This window comes from Mauremys mutica, chromosome 9, assembly GCF_020497125.1.
Source record: "Mauremys mutica isolate MM-2020 ecotype Southern chromosome 9, ASM2049712v1, whole genome shotgun sequence".
Taxonomy (NCBI): domain Eukaryota; kingdom Metazoa; phylum Chordata; order Testudines; family Geoemydidae; genus Mauremys; species Mauremys mutica.
In genome coordinates, this window is record NC_059080.1 from 56116560 (window position 1) to 56137548 (window position 20989).

At 46.5% G+C, this 20989-nt stretch overlaps 1 protein-coding gene across 4 annotated transcripts in view; it reads right to left on the reverse strand.

Annotated features, from left to right (window-relative positions):
- Window positions 1-7487: 7487 nt before the first annotated feature.
- Window positions 7488-20989, reverse strand: part of STAG1 (stromal antigen 1) — a 349145-nt gene continuing 335643 nt past the window's right edge. For all 4 annotated transcript variants that reach the window (XM_045030098.1, XM_045030097.1, XM_045030100.1 and 1 more), the window contains 3 exons: window positions 11468-11582; window positions 9832-9912; window positions 7488-9739 (listed from right to left, as the gene is read on the reverse strand). In XM_045030098.1, the coding sequence (XP_044886033.1) occupies window positions 9716-9739; window positions 9832-9912; window positions 11468-11582 (220 nt within the window). In that variant the 3' untranslated portion in view covers window positions 7488-9715. The remainder of the gene's footprint in view (window positions 9740-9831; window positions 9913-11467; window positions 11583-20989) is intronic.

Consider the following 20989-nt stretch of genomic DNA (forward strand, 5'->3'; position numbering starts at 1 on the left):
ATTGCTTTCACAGTCTAAGCATAGGCGCCGACTGTGTGCGTGCTCCAGGGCTGAAGCACCCATGGGAAAAAATTAGCTGGTGTGCACCAGCAGCCAATCTCCCCACACTTCTTCCCTTGAGCATGCTGCATTCCTGCTCCTCTCCCTCCCTCCCAGCACTTCTGCCTGCCACCAAACAGCTGTTTGGCGGTGCTCCGGGAGGGAGGGAGAGGAGCGGGGACACAGCACACTCGGGGGGAAGAGGCGGGGAAGAGGCAGAGATGTGGGGCTTGGGGATGGGGGTGGAATGGGGGCAGGGTGGAGGCAGAGCAGGGGTGGGGACTTGGAGGAGGGGTGGAGTGGGTCGGGGCTGGGAGAAGAGGGGGTCGAGCACCCATCGTTGGGAGCAGAAGTCGGCGCCTATGAGGTGTACAGGGAGAGGCAAGGTGTTGGTGGCTCTCTAGGTGTACTCAGAAATATTGCTTTTGCAAAGACTGAGCATGAGATGTTGAAGGCTATGAGGAGGGGCCTGGAGGATGGGACCATTGGGTCTTCTGTTACTTGTGAGGAGGCTCAGGGCTGTTGATAGAAGAATTGAGGAATTCTGAATCATTCTGTCGGTGGCAGGTGGTAGAACTTCCACTTTGGTGTTGGTGTGTAAATACCCAACAATTGTAAACTGGTTCTGGAATCCTTGAGGGAGTGGAAGGAATCACTGGTCTTCTGATTGAAGAGATGGGACTCATTGAAAGAGATCCTCTATGGAATTCTGCACTTCCTGGGGGGAACCAGAAGAATGTAGCCACAATTTCCTCCTCATGATGATCCCCATAGTCATCTTGCATGAAGCGGTGTCCGCGATTTCCACAGTGGCCTGGAGCGTCATCCTCACAACCAACTTGCCCTTCTCTAAGATAGCCTGGAAACAGGCACAATGCTGCTGGGGAAGCTTGTCTGCAAAGTCTGCCAGCTTGCTGCAAGTAAGGAAGTAGTATTTAGTGCCAGGTAATTGGAAATCCGGTATTGAAAGCTGACCGAGAAGACTTTGGACCCAGAAGGTCCAGACATTTACCCTCCTGGTTTGCCGGGATGGAGTGTGGGTGTGCTGCCTGACCTGCTCCATCGCTGCTTATTTCACAAGGGAATTGGTTGCGGGGGTGAGAGAACAGAAACTCAGACCCCTTTACTGGTATACAGTATCTCTTCTCTGCCCCCTAGGGTGTGGGTGCACAAGTGGCAAGGGTGTGCCAGACAGTCTGAGTGAGTTGCAGAATAGCATTGTTGATCAGTAGAGCCACTCTAGTTGGTTCTGAGGCATGCAAGATGTCAACAAGCTGATGCTGTTTGTCCTGTACCTTCTCCAGTGGAACGTAGAGGGCCTCAGCCACCCTGCGTAAGAGGTCCTGGAACTGGTGGTAGTCATCCAGGGGCAAGAAGGAATGAAAGACACTGTGGCATATGGAGACAACGAAGGGAACGGCACCTGTTCTGGCAGTACTGTTGGAGCCAGTCTGAGCAGTTCATCCTCCAACACCTGTTCCAAATGCCTATGCAAGGATGTCCAACAAGGAGAGATGGGGGACTCTTCCCTGGCTGAATGGGAAGGTTCCAAAGGTGGATACTAAGACCAGGACTCCCACTACGGCCAAGGAGACAGATCAATCAGATGGTGCGGAGGGCCCCAAGGAGCAGGGTACTAGTGACTCCTTTGTTGGGGAAACGGAGGGTATTGCCAGGGTATTGGATATTTGTATATATGGTAGGGGAGGGGCAGTCCCTGCCTTCCATCTGAATCTTACCATGTCGAGAAATCGGATTCCGGTTCAAACAGCGGTACCATTGGAACCGGTGGAACCATATGAGCCATAGAGAAGTGGGCAGAAACACGAACTGAAGTAGGTAAGTCCAGGGTAGGAGAGCGTACCTCTTCAGGCACCAGCTGAAGCGGAAAACGTGGAGACCATGCCTCCAAAGCAAAGATTTCATGAGGCTTGGGCACCAACTCTAGTCTCCATGGTGTCAAGAGTATGCATTCCACAGCCAAAACCAGAGCAGAACAGAGAACTGCTTTGGAACTGAAGGTTCCCTTGACTTAGGGCTGCAGACTTGGAAGGCATACATGGCTCGATGGACAGAACCGGTGAGTCTGGTGGTCTATGCGACTTCTTGTTATGCTTGTGAGCTTTAGAACACGCCGCTTCTCCATGGCTGGAACTTGAGGAAGGTGCATTGTCTTTCTTGGGCCTGGAGGAAGACTTAGTGCCATGCTTAATGACTAGGCCCCGGCACAGAGTCCCTAGTACTAATACTGGTGGAACCAGACTGGGTCTCAGTGGTAGGAGGCACATGCCTGGGTTTTTCAGGACAATGTATGGGGGGATTCCCTGACCTGGGTCCCCACTGCGACCTTATGACAACCTCTGTGAGGTTCTTATTGAGGCGGAGAGCCAGGCCTTCCCAGGTACGGCTTGGGAAGGAGAGGTAGATACTGCACCTGGATGCAATGTGGGCTTCTCTCAAGCAGTAAAAGCAGCATTGACCAAGAACGAGCACAGGCAGGAAGTGCAGATCTTGATCCCCGGCATCTTCGGCATAATCCAGAACCCAGGTGTGTGTATGTGTGTGTGGGGGGAGATTGGGGGTGGGGAAGTGGAGGAGGGACTGTCAAAAAAGGCATCCCAAAGTCCTAAAACAACTACTACTAAAACTACAGTAAAACAACAACAAAAATTAACTATTGTGACAAAGTTCCTCCTCTACCTTGGTGGATCCTGCGCTTATTGGCAGATTTGCTCGCCTCACAGATTTACCCTGTGGGTCAGGAAACAGCCCAGAGACCTTCCCCTCTGGTAGAAGCCACAGTCCAGGTCAATTCCTCCTGTGTTTGATCAGGAGTTGGGAGGTTCGAGGGGAACCCGGGCCCGCCCTCTACTCTGGGTTCCAGCCCAGGGCCCTGTGGAATGCAGCTGTCTAGAATGCCTCCTGGTACAGTTGTGCGACAGCTCCAGCTCCATGGGCTACTTCCCCATGGCCTCCTCCCAACACCTTCTTTGTCCTCACCACCCGACCTTCCTCCTGATGTCTGATAACGCTTGTACTTCTCAGTCCTCCAGCAGTATGTCTACTCACTGTCAGCTTCTTGCACGCCTCTTGCTCCCAGTTCCTCGCACGCACTCTCTCCCCTCTGGCTCCCTCTAGCCTGACTGGAGTGAGCCCTTTTATAGCATCAGAGGGGCCTTAATTAGAGTCAGGTGCTTAACAGCCTCACCTGACTCTTAGCAGGTTAATTGGAGTCAGGTGTTCTCATTAGCCTGGAGCAGCCCCTGCTCTGGTCACTCAGGGAACAGAAAACTGCTTATCCAGTGGCCAGTATATCTCCCTTCTACTACTCTGCTGTTCCCAACTGGCCTGGGTCTATCACACTATGTACAATACTAAAAACTGGCTTTTTTTTTTTTAAATGCGTCACAGAGAGATGAGAGTAAAAGCTCTGACTGGAACATGCGGAGAAACTTCCTCTACACTTGCTGCCTGTTGTACAAGAGGAATGTCTGAGGGTAGCAATGGACAGTGTGGGCCCTTTGCCACATACCACCCAAAGGGGGAAGAAATATATATTGGTGGTGGTGGATTTTGCCACCAGATATCCTGAGGCAGTAGCTCTAACACTGAGGCAGACGGAGAACCAGTAATTTAATATGTACAGAGGTTCAGAAGAGTGTTAAAACACATGATGGGGGATACACTTGCTGACTCATAAAACCATTACAGAAGGACACAGCCACTTCCCAGCTGACCCTACAGTGCCACTGGCAAGATGCAGGAACAAATTCGTTCAGAAGTACAAAACATGTTAGACCTGGAAGTAATTAAAGAGTCTGACAGCTATTGGGCATTACCTGTTGGCATGGTCCTTAAGAAAGATAACACTGTAAAGCTTTGTGTTAATTATAGAAAACTCAGTCCTGTCACAGTACCAGATGTATGTCCCAGGCCTAGAACTGATGACATACAGGACATTTTGAGCAAAGCTAAATATTTCAGCTCTTTGAATTTAACTAGAAGTTACTGGCAAATTCCTTTAGATAAGGAAGCACAGAAAAAATTTGCTTTCATCACTGATATGGGACTCTGAGTTCAAAATGTTGCCATTTTGTTTAGTTAATGCAGGAGCCACTTTTCAGAGGCTGGTCAACCAAGTGTGAAATTATTTTCAGAATTTTGCAAGGGCATATGTCAGCGACATTGCAGTGTTTAGCAACACTTGGTCTGATCACAAAATTTTTTTGGAAATTGTGCTGTCAAAGCTCAAAAAGGCAGGCCTAACCATAAAATCCTCTACGTGTAAAACTGGGGCAGCCAGAATTCCTTATTTGGGACACCAAGTAGGTGGATGTCAAATATCCCCGGATCCCATGAAAGTTGAAGGCACTGTAAATTGGTCTGCAATCCCAAACTAAAAATCAGGTCCAATTTTTCATAGGACTGGTAGACTATTACAGAAAGTGTGTGTGTGGATTTAATGACATTGTATCTGCAATCACAGATCTATGTAAAAAGACTGAGCCTAACAAAGTAGTATGGACAAAGACATGTCAAGAAAAGGTAAAGAAAAATCTTGTCTGGAAAGCTTTTTCTCGCTAGTCTAGCTTTTGACGAAGTGTCTGAACTGTGTACAGATGCTTCAGACACTGATATGCAAACTGTGTATATAAAGAGAAAAGAAACGATGGTGGAAGATGCCTTGTCCAGGAAAGAGGGCCCTGACCTGCTGCCTCCAGGTCAGCCAATAGCTAATCCTACTGCAGCTTTTTAAGGGAGTGAGGTGAGATGGAATGTACCTCTGTATTCACATCCTACATGCTGTTGTAATAATTTCTGTACAAAGTATGACTTGTAAGGTATCATTTGAAAATTCTTAATTTGCTGGTCAGTATTGTCCTGGTAAAATACATGTGGCAACATTATATGTGAAGTTACAAGTCTCCCCTCTCTGATGTTAACAACACATGATCCAAACCCCACAGCTCTGCCCAAGCAGAAGTCAGGTCTGTCCTAAATAAAGGAAGGAATGTGTGCTTGCCTTAATTTGCATTTAAGCAGTAAACAGGATCATCAAGCAGAGACGGAAAACAAAGGAAAATTGAACAGGAAAAAAAACCGAGCAGGGAACATTCTTCCACATAGACTTTTTGTCTCCTGGATCTCAGCTGGAAATGTTTTTCAAGAGAGGGACTGAAAGTAGAAAAAGGAGGGACAAACACCCCAGAGATTCCCCCCTCCTTTTCCAAGTTCAGGGATGACACAGCCCCCCACTAGTCTGGATTGTACTGTGGTATGTCACACCCGGAATGTGGTAACTTGGGCTGTTATTATTTATCTGTAGGGGCCTACCAAATTCATGGTCCATTTTTGGTCAATTTCACAGTCATAAGTTTTTTAAAAATAATAAATTTCATGATTTCAGCTATTTAAATCTGAAATTTCAGTGTTGTAATTGTAGGGATCCTGACCCAAAAAGGAGTTGGGGCGGGGGAGAAGTTGCAAGGTTATTGTAGTGGGGGTTGCAGTATTGCAACCCTTACTTCTGCACTGCTGCTGGTGGCAGCATCAGCACAGAAGTAAGGAAGGCATGGTATGGTATTGCAACCTTTTGTTCTGCACTGCTGCTGGTGGCACACTGCCTTCAGAGCTGGACGCCCGGCCAACAGCCGTTGCTCTCCAGCTGCCTAGCTCTGAAGGCAGAGCAGAAGTAAGGATGGAAATATTGCGACCCTCCCCAAAAATAACCTTGCGACCCCCCTGCAATTCCCTTTTGGGTCAGGATCCCCAATTTGAGAAACACTGGTCTCCCCCGTGAAATCTGTATAGTATAGAGTAAAAGCACACAAAAGACCAGATTTCATGGGGGGAGACCACATTTCACGGTCCGTGATGCGTTTTTCGTGGCCGTGAATTTGGTAGTGCCCTATATATCTGGCATAAATGTATGTGCAGACACCATACGTGACAATAATTCTGTCTGAAATTTATAAATAGGAAAATTGATTAAGCCTAAATTGGGTGGATTTGTGACTCAGTTCCCAACTTTTACCTCCCACCAGGTCAGAAAGCAAGGAAGAGAGAATGACTCTGTAGTCCAGTGGTTAGGGTACCCACCTGGGAGGTGGAAGACACTGGGCTCAGTCACCATGCTCCCATCATTATTTCATTATTTATCAAAACTGGATCATCATCAATGGAAGAGACTTGTGAGAAATGTCCTCCACATCAGAACAGTCCAGAGCTCAGTGGTTAGAGCACCCTCCTGAGAGACAGATGTCTGTTCAAATTCTTTCACCTCTCCTTTGGCAGAGAGGGAGAATTGACCCTGGGTCTTGCACATCCCAGGCCAGTGCTCTAAATCACTGGATTAAAAGGTATAAGGTGGGTACCACCTCCTCCCCACCTTCCCCTCCCGTGTGCATAGAATGAGGCAGGTGCTTAACTCATTCCCACAAGAAATGCTTATGTGCCTAAGCTGCCTGACTCCAAGTAGCTTGTTTCCATTTGTGACTCACTAGCAGAGATAGGTGCCTCTCTCCATGAGAAAGGCGAGGCTTAGCATGTACCCTTATCATCATCTCCCACTGGCCAGCTCAGGCAGCTCCCTGCCCCATGTGCTGGCTTTTGTGGATCACATTCTAAGGCTCCTATCTCTCCCTATTCATTGTATAGGAAGTCTAGCTCAGGCTATGTGGACTGCAGTGGTGTTCCTGTGATTTGCTAGGCATCATGCTGCGTAGTATTGCAATGTCCAAGTCCCTTTGTAGATCCAGGCCAGAGAGGTGATGCAACATGAGCAAGATCACCCAACCTGCTAATGGTAGACCTAGAATAAAATGCAGGTCCCTTGAATCTTAGCTTAGTGCACTACCCGTTGGTCCACACTGCATCTTCACCAGTTCAACCAATTATCTTTGAGAACCAGTAAACTGCAGATACCTCAGAAAGTTCTCCCTGACACTGTAGAAGTGAGTACATTCACAGCTAGCATTGGTGAAAGTCATGCCAGATTTTCAGACTCTCAGTAGCAGTGGAAGAGACATCAGTCACTTTGGTGAATTTGTAAATCTTTAGCACAAACTCCAGCCTATTGGAATGTTAAACCTTTTTATTTCTGAATCATTCCTGTACTCTACCTACATGGTTACTTAAAGCTCAAGTGGAAGGAGTGTAATTCACCTGAAATGTGTCTTTGAATCATGGCAAAGACATTGCTGTTCTCTAATGTGAAAGCCTGTAATAGTTCAAAATTTCCATCAGATTTACTGCAAACAACAAATAAACACAAATCTCCTTTACCCTGAGACCTGAGCATGAGCAATAGCCACATGGAGTCTGGAAAGGGATTTGGGGCTTAAAGGGAAAGCTGCCTTTCAACCTTAACTTTGGGAATGTTCTGCGATGACTGGCAAGATACTATTTTAAAATGATGTATGGCGAAGAGGATGCTCACCACACACACATGACTTTGAATAGTTTATTAAAGGAAAGGTGAAGCATCAGTTTTAAATTGTACAAAAAGGAAAAAAAAATCTCATATTGTAAATGTACAATTTACAGAATTACTAGCAAAACCAATCAAGGAGACACTCTTAATACAAAAAACCTATTGACTGCAAACTGAACTGGAAACCATTGGAGGGGCCGTCCAAGTGATCTTTGTTGTGTTATACAGTAGTCTACAATCTATAACTCAGGGTTCAATTTTCCACACAGAGGACTGTGAAGCACGAGGTTTGTCTGTGACTATGACTCAAACCATGCAGCATTTATTATGCTACTATGCTCACAGAACTACAGTGCTGACATGATAATGCAGCCATTCCTGCCCACCCTGTACCCCCTGGGGGTAACCTGCACCCTAGTTATAAAGAAATGATCCAGCAACCTCAGAGGCTGTTGCAATAGTCACCCATCTACACTTGAGGAATGGCTGAATTACCAAGTTAAACATTTTTGGCAACCAAGTCTTTCTGAGAACTGTACACATTGAGAAAACTCTCAGCTGTTAAAAGAATGAAAAGAATGATTTGTTTTTACATTAGTTGTTTTTCCCTCCCCAAAGGTAAGTACTAGGTGTACATGTTGTTTTTTTCCAAATAACTTTGTAAAAGAGAAAGCTCCATGATAACTTTGCAGTTGCTAATAAAAGCAACTCTAAACCTGCTGTGCTTGAAGTGGGTCAATATGCTTTGTATCTCAAATGCTAACATTCAAACTCAGAAAGGAAGATTAACGTTTTGGTGCTAATTTTCAGAGGTGCTTTAGTCTGTGGGAGTTGTGGGTGCTCAGCACCTCTGAATATCAGGCCAGTTTTAAACTACAGTAGCAGCTACTAGGCAGAGTCATAAAATCTAAGCATAATGAGATTCCAAATCATTGAAGACACTGAAAATCTCTTATTACAATGAATTAGCTGAGAACTTTTTGGGTTTTCTTTACTTTTTTGAAAAACTGTATTTTTTCAAAGAATTACTCTTAATATGCACAGTTAACACTGAAAATGTAGCTGTATTCCATTGTAAGCTTAAGAACTTCACCATCTAAGCACAAATTTCTATGCAGCACATACAGTACTTCTAACTGGCAAAATTAATTTACAAAAATAGCACAAAAGGGTATTTGCGGCATGGAAAGTAGACATTTTTATATGGTACAGTTAAAATTGCTTTTAGAATGCTAAAGCGATTCCTTCCCCCCCCCCTTTGATCTATTTTATATAGGAAAGTTGCTGTTTATGTACCTTGGATTGGCAGGGCACGAAATAGGTAGTAAAAACAGCAAAGTGACTACTTGAGAACCATTTGTGTGTTTTACTGAGAATACTTTATTTGCTGGTATAAGTTGCTAAAAATGCACAGAGCAAGTACCAATAGAAAATGTACTGTTTTTGTGTCCCCTAGTGCTATATAAAATGAATGTTACACAGCATCTGTTGGAAAAGTGGCTTCATGGACATCTCTTATTTTATGCCCCATTATAAATAAAAATAAATCTTCTCAAGAGTATAAAATCTGGGTTTATCATATCAGAATCTGACTTTTTTGGCAGAGATGCACTTCATTAGAATTCTAACTTCTTTTGTAAGAGTGTTCTGCTCTTTTCAATGCCTATGAGAGGATATACACGTACCATACTGTTAATCAAATCCAGTGTGTTTAAAAACACATTTCTGCAGCCAGGATGACCTGCTTATAGCATCATTGCTAGTCAGTCGCTGACAGGCATAGGTTTAATAAAAATGGCTAGCTTTTAAAACATAAAAAGGCAAATGTTAAAACAGTTTTAAATTGTACAGCAGAAAAATAAAGTTAAAAAGTTTTTTGTTTTCATTCAATGTTTTCAGAAAACATGTGTAGAACAGTGTTTATTTTGACAGCTGTCTTAACAATTTAAAACTCCCTTCCCATCCAGAAAAAAAACATCTGTATAAGGACAGTCAAGAACAGGGATACAAATGATTCTTTTAGGTCAGCCTTTCTGAGGTGATTGGATTGGCCAACATTCCTTTGTATCATTAAGAAGGTCCTCTTCTCCTCTTTCACTACAAAATGGGATTGACCTTATTCATTTGGTTAAAAATCAAACCATATCACATCAAAAATGTGGTTTTCATACAAGCTATCACAGTATATAGGCCTCTAGCTCTAAACAATAGAGTTCCAAATTTGTAAAATGTCTTCCCCAGACTTCAGAACATAGGCATTCCAAATCCCTAGAAAAATGATTAAAAAAACATCAGTTAACTTTGGAGGTAAAATAAAAAAACCTCAAACAAATGGCAAACAATGCTAAATAAAGTCTTACTGAATCGTCCTCAATGATAGCTGCAGAGTCAAAGAAGTCCGGCCTCAATTCAGCTCGTTCTCGTCGGTTTCTTGAAGGTGGCTGGAAGAAGAAGTCATTTATTGAATTGCTCTCTATATTGAGGTAAGAATAGTTCCTCATTTAGAGTAACATACTATGTTCATGTCACATAAAATAAAATACGTACAGGATACATACAATATACAGAAGCATGTTAGTGGCTTCTTCTGGTGAGGTGGGTTTGGCAAGGATTTCTAGATACTAAAGCCACATCTACACTATAGGCACTACTGCAGCACAGCTATGGCACTGTAGTGAATTCTTCCATCAATCTTGCTGCGTCTTCACCAGGGGTTAGGTTGGGATAGCTACAGTGCTTAGGCGTGTGAATTTTTCATACCCTGGAGCTCCACAGCTATGTTGACCTAACTGCTAAGCTTAGACCAGGCCTAATATAGGCCACAATGCAGGTAGGTACTTAAGCACACACTTACCTTCAAGTATGTGCTTAACTCCAGTTGTTTCCTATCTGATTTAAGCATGTGCTTAACTTTAAGCACTTGCTTATGTGCTCTTCCTGAATAGGGATGCTTTCCAGAATCAGGGCCATAGACTGGGCTTCATGAAACTCTCTGGTACTCTTCACTTCTAAGATTTACCTTTCTCGCATGCCAGTCCAGCTTTGAAATTGGAGTGCAACTATAGTAAATAAATCTGACTTTTGAAAAAGGCCTCAATACAGTGTAGTCTGTGTTAGGGAATATTTGTTCCCTTTGGGCTATTCAAGTCAATGGGAGTTTTCAACTAACCTGAATGGGACCTGGATCAAACCCTTTGTCTCCTCTCTTATTGGATTACCCATAAAAAAGTGATTAAAAAAAAACAACCTTGCAGGATGCTAGGAGTGCTAACAGCTCAAAGTTGGACACGTAACTTCAAACACCCAAGATTGAAAATTTGGCCTACGATTATTTAGGATGGATAGGATAAGAGGAGCTTGGCTGAGGTATGCAAATGTACAGCGAAAGCTGATCCGTCCTTCCTTTCCCCATTTTGCATAAAACGAACCAACCACATTCAAAATTAAAATGACAGTAAATTCCGAATCAGTAAAAGCAAATACTAGGCAGTACGTAGCCAGCAAGTACTGTGACAAGAGGTCACTGAGGCAAATGCAGTTACTGGATTTAAAAAAAGACCATTTGTACAACTGAGGCACTTGTACTGCTACTACTATGAATAATTAGCCACCCATCACAACAATACAAGGGAAATTATATCTCATGCTTTGGGGTATAAGCAGATCTCCTATTAGGAAAGAATGTTCTCACAACTGGCGAGATGTATTATGGTGAGGTTTTTTTATCTTCTTCAAGCACTAGGTACTTGTTACTACCTAGAATAGCACATTACACTGGAAGGAGCTGTGGTTGAATAACAGTTCCTGCGTTTCTATGATTAGGGATCAGTGGGGTCCACACTTACAGTTGATGGCCCTCCAATCTCCTCCCTCAATCAGGTGCTCAAAAAACTGAAAGGCAGGCAGACCATTTTGGGAAGCTGTTTTTGTAGTTTCTTACCCTCTAACTATCCTGACCCATTTAAAACTTGTTATTAATACTCAGGCCTTACTGACCAGATCAATGACCATGGTGTCTTCAAATTCCTCATTCATATCCTCTAGCTGACCTCGTGAGGACATCATTACATCTTCAAAGATGGGCTCAGCATCATCCTCCATTAGACCCCGTCTGATTATTAAAGAGAAAAAACATTGTCAAGACATTTAATATTTCCAAACATGGCTTTGTTTTCTCCTTTTTTTTTTTATTTGTAATTACTAACAACCAGCCTTCCACTCTTTGGGCTGCACATTAATACTGTTGGCTGGAAACAAAAATAACCCATTTATCATGTTATCAACTGAATGGAGATCTCAGATGTCAAAACAACTTAGCACCCTTAGAAAGACTAAGGTAAAAAGTCCTCTATAAGTGCATTGCAAACATTGAAGAAGAGGTTACTCACCTTCTGCAGTAACTGTGGTTCTTTGAGATGTGTGTCCCTCCATTTCAGGTGCACCTGCGTCTCTTGAGTCTTTGATTGAAGATTTTCAGTTAGCAGCAACTGTTCGGTGCACACATGCACCCTTTGCCACCTCATGCTGAACACTGAGACTATATAGTGGCATGTGGGTGAACCACCCTCAGTTTCTTCTTCACCCAAATGTCCCATAGAGAACAGTCTAAACAGAGGGGAAGGAGGGTGGTAGTGGAGCACTCATCGGGCGACACATTTTGAAGAATTGCAGTAACTGCCTCTTCTTCAAGTAGTAGTATCCCTATGGGTGCTCCGCTTCAGGTGACTTCTGAGCAATATCCCCAGACAGAGCAAGGAGTTTAGGAAGTGAGTGCAGAACTGAGGACAGTATCAATTCTGGTGGCATGGATCAGGGTTGATGTTTCAAAAATATATGTATTGAAGCTCATGTAGCCACCCTACATATTTCAGATTCTGAACATTTTTTAAAAAATGCTGTAGATGTTACCTGTGATCTGGTCCCATGTGCTATCACCTTTGGGAGGGATGAATGCCTGCAGCATCATGGCAAGTGAGAATACATTGAGATATCCATCTTGATAGTCTCTGAGGAGAGATCTAAACCCCTTGGATCTATCTGTGAAGGAGATGAAGAGCCTAAGTGACTTTCTAAATTGCTTGGTCCTATCTAAGTAGAAAGCCAAAGCTTTTCTAACATCCAGGGTATGAAAATAGGATTCCTGCAAAGAGTCACCAAGGCTCCAATCTCCCCGACATTACTGGCTGACATGATGGCTACTAAAAAGGCTGTCTTCACAGATAAAAGGAACAGAGAACTGATTGCCATAGGTTCAAATGGCTGTCTCAAAATAGCAAGTTGAGGTCCCAGGTTGCGGTGGAGTCCCTAATCTGGGCATAGAGATTCCCCAAGCTCTTAATAAACCTAGATACAGGGTGAGCAAAAATGGAGAATCCTTCTACCAGAGGATGAAAGGCTGATATTGTGGCCAGATTAACCTTAATCAAACTAACTGATAACCCTGATTTCTTCAGATCCAACAGGTAAATCCAGGATGACTTCAAGTGTCTTCGACTCAGGCAGGAGGCAGTGAGGACAACATCAATGGAAGACTCTCTTCCATTTCTGCAGGTAAATAGCACAGGTTGACCTCTTTCTACTATTCAGTAACACCTGTTGTACTTCCACAGAGCAGGAGGATACTAACCCCATGAACCATGCCCTAAGGTGGAGAACCACTAGGTTGGGACGAAAAACGCGACTGGCATCCTTCGACTAGAGATGAGGAATGGTTGGAAGCCTGAATTATGGTTGGACGCTAGGTGAAATAGGTAAAAGAACTGAGCTTGTCTTGGCCAGGTTAGCACTATTAGGATAACTTTGGCTCTGTCCTGTCTCATCCTGTTCATCAAGCTTAATATCAGTGGCAATGGAGCAAACACATGGAACACTTTCTTCTATGACAGAAGAAAGTTATTTCCCAGGGATTGGTGGCCCACACCCACTCTTGAGCAGAAGAGAGGGCACTTCCTGTTTCTGGAGGTGGCCAAGAGATCCACCATCTTTGGAATATGCTGTGGAGAACTTGGGTGTCTAGCTCCCCTTCGCAGTCCTGTGAGAAGTGCCTTCTGAGGACATTGGCTGTGGTGTTCTGACCACTTGGGAGGTAGACTGCTGAAATTTGGATCTGATAAGTTATGCACTAGTTCCATAGTTTCATAGCTTTGGCACACAGGGAGAGGGATCTTGCTCCTCCCTGCTGTTAATATAGACTATGCAGGATACATTGTCCGTCATGACCCTGATTGATTCACCCTTGATGAGGGGTAAGAAATGAAGGCAAACCCTCCTGACAGCCCTGATCTTCAATAGATTGATGTGGAGACTGGTTTCCTGAGTTGTCCATCTGTCCTGAGTTGTGAGGGTACTGGGGTAGGCTCCCCATTCCAGAAGTGATATGTCTGTTAAAGTCACTGATGGATCTCAGTGACAGAAAGGAACACCTGCACAGAGGTTAAGTTGATCCTTCCACCAGTCTAGGGACTTCTTCACTTGTAGAGGAACCATCACCTGTCTATACAAGTTGTCTCTGAGCCAACCCTGGAAGCAGCAGAGGTGTAGCCTTGAGTGACCGATCACAAAGGTATAAGGTGCCCTGTGTCCCAGGAGCTCGACAGTTCCTTATTGTGGTCCAAGGGCTCCTTGAATTGCCTACACCAGACCTGACAAAGTTACAAATCTGTCTAAGGGAAGGTAGTGTCAGGCTGTTAATGAGTTTAAATGCACCCCTATAAACTCTATCTTCTGTACAGAGGTTAATAAGGATGTTTCTACATTAAGCTGCAGACCCAACTCCAGGAACAGAGCAAGGGCTATCTGGGTGAAAGATAGCACTGCTTCACAAGAACAGCCCTTGAGTAGCCAGTTGTTGAGGCACAGAAAGACTAGGATTGCTTTTTGTTGGAGGTAAGCAGCCACTACCACCAAGAGCTTTGAGAACAACCTTGGGGCCGAGGAAAGACCAAAAGAGAACACTTGATACTGTAAATGATTCTGGCCTATAATTAAGTGTACATAATTCCTGTGTGATGGGTGTATTGTTGTACAAAAATAGGTATCTTGTAGTTCGAGGGTTGATGACCAATCCCCTTTCACTAGTGGAAAAAAAAGGAGGTTACTTACCTGTAACTGGAGGTTCTTCGAGATGTGTGGTCCCTATTTGTTATCTATTGAGTATTATAAACATGTGCTATGAGTCCAGAGCCGGAGATTTTAAAAGCAGTAGGGTCTGCACACACCCTTGCTCTGCCTTATGGTTTTGTCTGAGGTGATAAAGGGCGGGAAGGACCAACCACATCCTCAGTTCCTTCTCCACTGCAAATGGAACAGATCCGCAGCAGAGGGGAAGGCGAGCGGGACTGAAATACAGATAGAGACCACACATCTTGAAGAACCTCCAGTTACATTAAAGTAACCACCTCTTCTTCTTTGAACGATGGTCCCTATTGTATTCCACTGAGGGTGATTAACAAGCAATACCTAGTTAGGACAAGGGTATGGGAAGACGATGGAACTGTGGAACAGAGAAGAGCCGTGCCAAATGAGGCATCCATTGTAGTCTCATACTAAAGTGTAATGGGAAGAGAAGGTACGTACTGAACTCCATATGGCCCCCCTACATATGTCTGTAAGTGGCATGCCATGAAGCACGGCTGTAGTTGATGCTTGTGCCCTTGTGGAGTGTGCTCATACCCCAAGGGATGGAGACAGTCCTGACAACTGATAGCAGAGTGTAATGCACGCCGAAACCCACTTAGAGATCCTTTGAGCGGCGATCGCTTGCCCCTTAATCTTTTCCACTTGAGCAATAAACAGTCTAGGGGACTTCCTGAATTATCTTGTCCTCTGCAAGTAGAAGGCCAGGACTCAGTGGACGTTGAGGGAGCGAAGGTGCTGTTCCTCTGTTGAGGTGTGAGGCTTCAGAAAGAAAGCAGTTAAGTGTATGGGATGGTTGAGATGAAAGCAGGATACAACCTTTGACAGAAACTTGGGGTGCAAACGCAGTGAAACCCTGTCCTTATGGAACGTGGTAAAGTGGGAGGGTCTGCCATCATGGCCCCCTCTTCGCCTACTCTTCTCATGGAAGTAATAGCTACCAGGAAGATGACCTTCATGGAAAGGACAGACAGGGAGCAGGAGGCCATAGGTTCCAATGGTGATTTCATCAACACCAAGAGGACAAGATTAATGTCCCATTGGGGAGCAATGGGTTGAACAGGTGGATAAATCCGTAGGAGGCCCTTCCAAAACCTGGTAGTTAAGGGGTGTGTAAAGACAGAGTGCCCCTTCATGGGTGGTGGTGGTGCAAGGCATCAATAGCGGCTATGTGTACCCTGATGGAGTTGAGAGCGAGTCCTGATGCCTTCAGGGACAGGAGGTCGTCCAGAATAAGAGGAATATCGACACCCTCAGAGGCAAGACCCCTCTGCTGGGCCTATGAGGTGAAACGCTTCCACTTAGTCCTATAGGACCACCTCACTGACTCTTTTCTGCTACTCGAGAGGATGTCTTGTACCATTCTAGTGAAGATGTCCACCCAAAAATCAAGCTCATAGGTGAAATGTCTGTTGATCAGGATATCTGATCTTGCCGCCATCATGTGTGAGGAGTTCCAGGGAAGCTGCCAACAGAAGCGGGGGATGCACTGACATACAGTGAAGGAGGGGAACCCAGAACTGGCGAGGTCAGAATAGGGCGATCACAATGGCCGGTGTTCTCTCCTGTTGGATCTTGTGTAGGACACATGGCAGGAGCAGTAGGGGAGGAAAGGCATAATTGATCTGTTCCAACCAGTGTATGACTAGGGCATCACCTTGGAGGGGTTGGCACCCTTTCCCACCTCCACCCAGAGCAGTACTGTGTGCATTTGCTGTTGGCGTGGGAGGTGTAGAGGTCTCTGGTCAGAGTCTTGCAGCGGTCGAAAATGTATGCGACCATGGTGTTGTTGAGTTCCTATTCATGATTGGACAAAATTTCCTGCTGAGAGAGTGCACAGTTATGTTTGGAGTCCTGGGAAGATATGCTGCTGACAACAGGATCTTGTGGGTAATGCACCAATCCCCAAAATTAACTGCTTCTGCATAATGTGCTGGCGACCTTGTGCCCCCTTGTTTCTTGATGATGTAAATGGCAATAGTGTTGTCTAACATGATGAGAACATGACAGGAGTGAATGGATAGGAGAAATGCACGGCCCGAAGTTCTAGGATGTTGATGTGCATCCAGGATTCTTGAGCAGTCCAAGTCCCATGTCATGTGATTGCCCATGTGGGTGCCCAATCCAGCAAGCGACGCATCAGTAATGAGCATCATGTTCAAAGAGGATGGAAGGAACGGTATCCTGGTGCAGACCTGACCTGGGGAGGTGAGAACATTGGGTGGTACTGTCTGTAGGAAGTCTATGGAATGGTGCGTGGGAGACTAGGCCCTCTGGAGCCACAGCTGCAGGCAGTGAAAGCGAAGACGAGTGAAGGTCAAGAAGGGAAAGGCAAGCCCTGTCCAGAACAGAAGGAATGGAGACCACCTTGTCAATAAGCTCTTGGAGGATCTGGAATCTGTCCTCTGGTAGACAGGTGTGCGTGAAGACTGCATCGATGCAGGCCCCAATGAATTCTAGGGACTGAGAGGGTACTAAAGTCAATTTTTCAATATTTATGCTCACCACTTAGAAGGAGAGGAGTATGAGCAGCACAGAGGTTGAGGCTTGAACCTCCCATTTGGATCACGCTGCTAGCAGCCAGTCATCGAGATAAGGGAATATAAGGACACCTTGATGCTAGAGGTGGGCTGCCACTACAGAGAAAACTTTGGTGAAGACCTGTGGTGCAGTAGTGAGTCGAATAGCAGAATCCTGTACTCGAAGTGTCGAGGGCCTGCCATGAATATCAAGAAACATCTGTGGGTACGATGGATATCTACATGAAAGTAAGCATCCTGCATTACGAGAGCCATAAACCAGATGTCTTTTTCTAGTGAAGATATGATGGCTGCTAGGGTGACCATACAAAACTTTGGCTTGCGTAGGAAGTGGTTCAGACCACAGAGGTCTAAGATCAGCCTGCCCTTCTTCTTGGGAACCAGGAAATACATGGAATAGAAACCTGTGCTTTGATAGGCCACAGGCACTGGTTCTATTGCTCCTCTTTGGAGTATGGAGTCCACTTCTAAGGTGAGGATAATGTCATGAGAGTGGCTTCTGAGGCAGGGCCGGAGTGAGGGATGTGGATGAGGCAGCATTGTGAACTCGATTGTATAGCCACGTTGAATGACATCCAGGACCCACTTGTCCATTATTATCATGCTCCAAGCTGATAAAAAGAGTGCTAGATGCCCCCCAAAGGGGTTGGGTCGGGTATATGTCATGAGGCAAGTTGGTTGGCAGCTCTCTAGATGCACTTAGAAATATTGCTTCTGCAAAGACTGTGTAGGAGATGCTGAAGGCTATGACGATGAAGACAGAGGACGGGGCCATTGGATATTCTGTCGTATGCAAGGACACTCATAGGGCCACTGATGGAAGAATTGAGGAATTCTGAAATGCTGCGTCAGTGGCAGGCGGTAGAACTTGCGCTTGAGTGCCGGTATGTAGAAACCCAGCGATTGAAGAGTGGCTCTGGAATCCTTGTGGGAGCAGAGAGAATCGTCTGTCTTCTGATTGAAGAGAGGAGACTCATTGAAAGGGAGGTCCTCTATGGTGTTCTGTACTTTCCTTGAGAAACAAGAATGTAGCCACAATTTCCTCCTTGTGACAATTCCCTTAGCCATCTTGCATGAAGAAGTGTCTGCTGAGTCCACTGCAGCCTGAAGTGTCATCCTCACAATTTCCCTTCACTAAGATAGCTGGGAAGCGGGCACAATCCTGCTGAAGAAGCTTGTCTGCAAAGTCCATCAACTTGCTGTAAGGAAGGAAGTTGTATTTAGCTAATAGAACCAAGTAATTGGAGATTTGAAATAGAAGGCTGGCAGAGAAGACGATCTTGTGACCCAGAAGGTCTAGCTGTTTGCCCTCCTTGTCCGCTGAGGTGGAGTGTGGGTGCTGTTGCCGGGCCTGCTCTGTCACCACCTATATCACGGGTGGGCAAACTTTTTGGGCCGAGGGCAGGGGGTTGGGGTGGAGGAGGGGGTGTGGGAGGGGGTGCGGTGTGAAAGAAGGGGCTCAGGGCAAGGGATTGGGGGTGTATGAGAGGGCTCAGGGAAGGGGGTTGGGGTGCAGGAGGGGTGCAGAGTCAGGAGGGGGCTCAGGAAAGGGGTGTGGACTGCGGGAGGGGGCTCAGAACAGGGGTTGGGGTGCAGGAGGGGTGCGGGGTGCAGCAGGGGGCTCAGAGCAGGGGATTGGGGTGCACAGGGGTGCAGGGTAGAACAGGTTGCTCAGGGCAGGGGGTTAGGGTGCAGGAGTGCGGGGTGTAAGAGGGGGCTCAGGGAGGGGAGTTGGGGTGCAGGAGGGGTGTGAGGTGCAGGCAGGAGGCTTAGGGCAGGGAGTTGGGGGGTGGGGTGCGGGAGGGGTTCGAGCTCCGGCCTGGTGCCACTTACCTAAAGCGGCTCTGGAGTGGCCCCAGCCCTGTGCCACTCCAGGAAGCACTGCGGCTCCTGGGGGAGCGGGGTGGCAGGGGGCGGATGGCTCTGTGTGCGCTGCCCTTGCCGCACCTCCAGGTACCTCCCCCGAAGCTCCCATTGGCCAGGGTTCCCCATTCCCGGCCAATGGGAGCTGTGGAGGGTGGTGCCTGGAGGCAAGGGCAACGCACGTGGAGCCCTCTGTCCCCCCGCCCGAGGGCTGCTTCTGAGAGAGGTGCGAGGCCCGCAGCATCACAGGGGGCAATCCCGCAGGCCAGATCCAAAGCCCCGAGGGGCCAGATCCGGTATGCAGGCTGTAGTTTGTCCACCCCTAGCCTATATGATGAGGCAATTGGGTGGGACGTGAGAGAACAGAAACTTAGACCCCTTCGCAGGTACATAGTACCTCTTCTCTGCCCCCTTGGGGGTGGGTGTGCAAGTGGCTGGAGTATGCCAGACAGTCTGGGCTGGTTGCAGAATGGGATCGATTGGTAGATACACTCTGGTTGGGTACCGAGGCATGCAAGATATCAAGCAGCTGGTGTTGTTTGTCCTGTATTTCCTCCAGTGGGATGTGGGGGTGTTCAGCCACTCTGCTTAAAAGGTCCTGGAACTAGCGGTAATAATCTGATGGTGAGGAGAGAGCCCATCCATGATGACAGAGAAACTCTCTGGTTCCAGCGGTATCATTGGAGTTGCGCTAAGCGATTCATCCTCCACCACCAGTTCTGAATGCCTACTCAATGACAGTTGAAGAGACCAGATGGGGGACTCCTCCCAAGCTGAGCGGGAAGGTTCCAAAGGCGGATACTGGGGCCAGGTCCCCCAGTGCAGTCAACAAGATGGAGCCAATAGTTGCTGCGGAAGGGTCCCAGGACTGGGGTACCAATGATTCCTTTGCTGGAGAAAGGGAGAGCACTGCCACTGAGTTGGCGGAACCTTCGGATAGTCATATTGACGGTATAGAAGGGGCAGATCCTGCGCTTTATCCGAGTCCTCTGATGCTGAAAAGTCAGAGCCTGGTTCCAATGGCGGTACCGTTGGAACTGCAGGAGATGTAAGGGAGCAGGCAGGAACATGATCTGAAGGAGGTAAGTCCAAGGTAGGACAGCATACCCCCTTAGATGGAGACTGAACCTGAAGATGTGGAGATGTCACCTCCTCCAAGGCAAAGAGTTCATGAGGCTCGGGAGCCAATTCCAATGTCAACGGTACACGCTCCGCAGTCAGAACTAGAGCTGGAATGGAGGACTGAGGGGTCCCTTGACTTCAGTGGTGCTGATCTGGAATGGATATATGACTCGGTGGACAGAATTGGTGGGTCCGGCATTGTGTGTGTGACTGCTTGCTGTGCTTGTGAGCCTTGGAACATGCTGCTTCTCTGTGGCTGGAAGTTGTGGACGGTGCAGTTTCCTTCTTGGGCCTGGAGGAAGATTTACTGCCATGCTTATGAATATGCTTTCTTGCCTGATGACTAGGCCCCAGGATGGGATCCATAGCACCGTGGAACCAGACTGGGTCTTTGCGGTAGGAGGTGTGCGTCTAGATCGCTCAGGCCATTGTATGGGGCGGGGGTTCCCCAGCCTGGATCCGACTGTGGCCTCATGGTGACCTCCATGAGGTGCTTCTTGAGGTACAGACCAGCCTTCCCAGGTGGGGAAGTAAAGGCTTGGGAAGGAGAGGCAGATACTGCACCCGGATGCAATGTGGGCTTCTCCCAATCAGTAAAGGCAATGTTGGTGCTTATCACTGACCAACAACAAGCGAAGGTCAGACGCGCAGATCTTGAACCCCAATGTCTTCAGCATAATCCAATACCCAGATGTGTGTGCTGGGGAGGGTGATGGGGAAAGCAGACCAGTAAACGGCACCCCAACGTCTGTAAAAATCCTAAAAACTACTACTAACATTAAACTACTGTAAAAACAACAAAAATACTAACTATATACAAGCATGTGTTTTAGAAAGTGCATCACAAGAGACAAAAGAA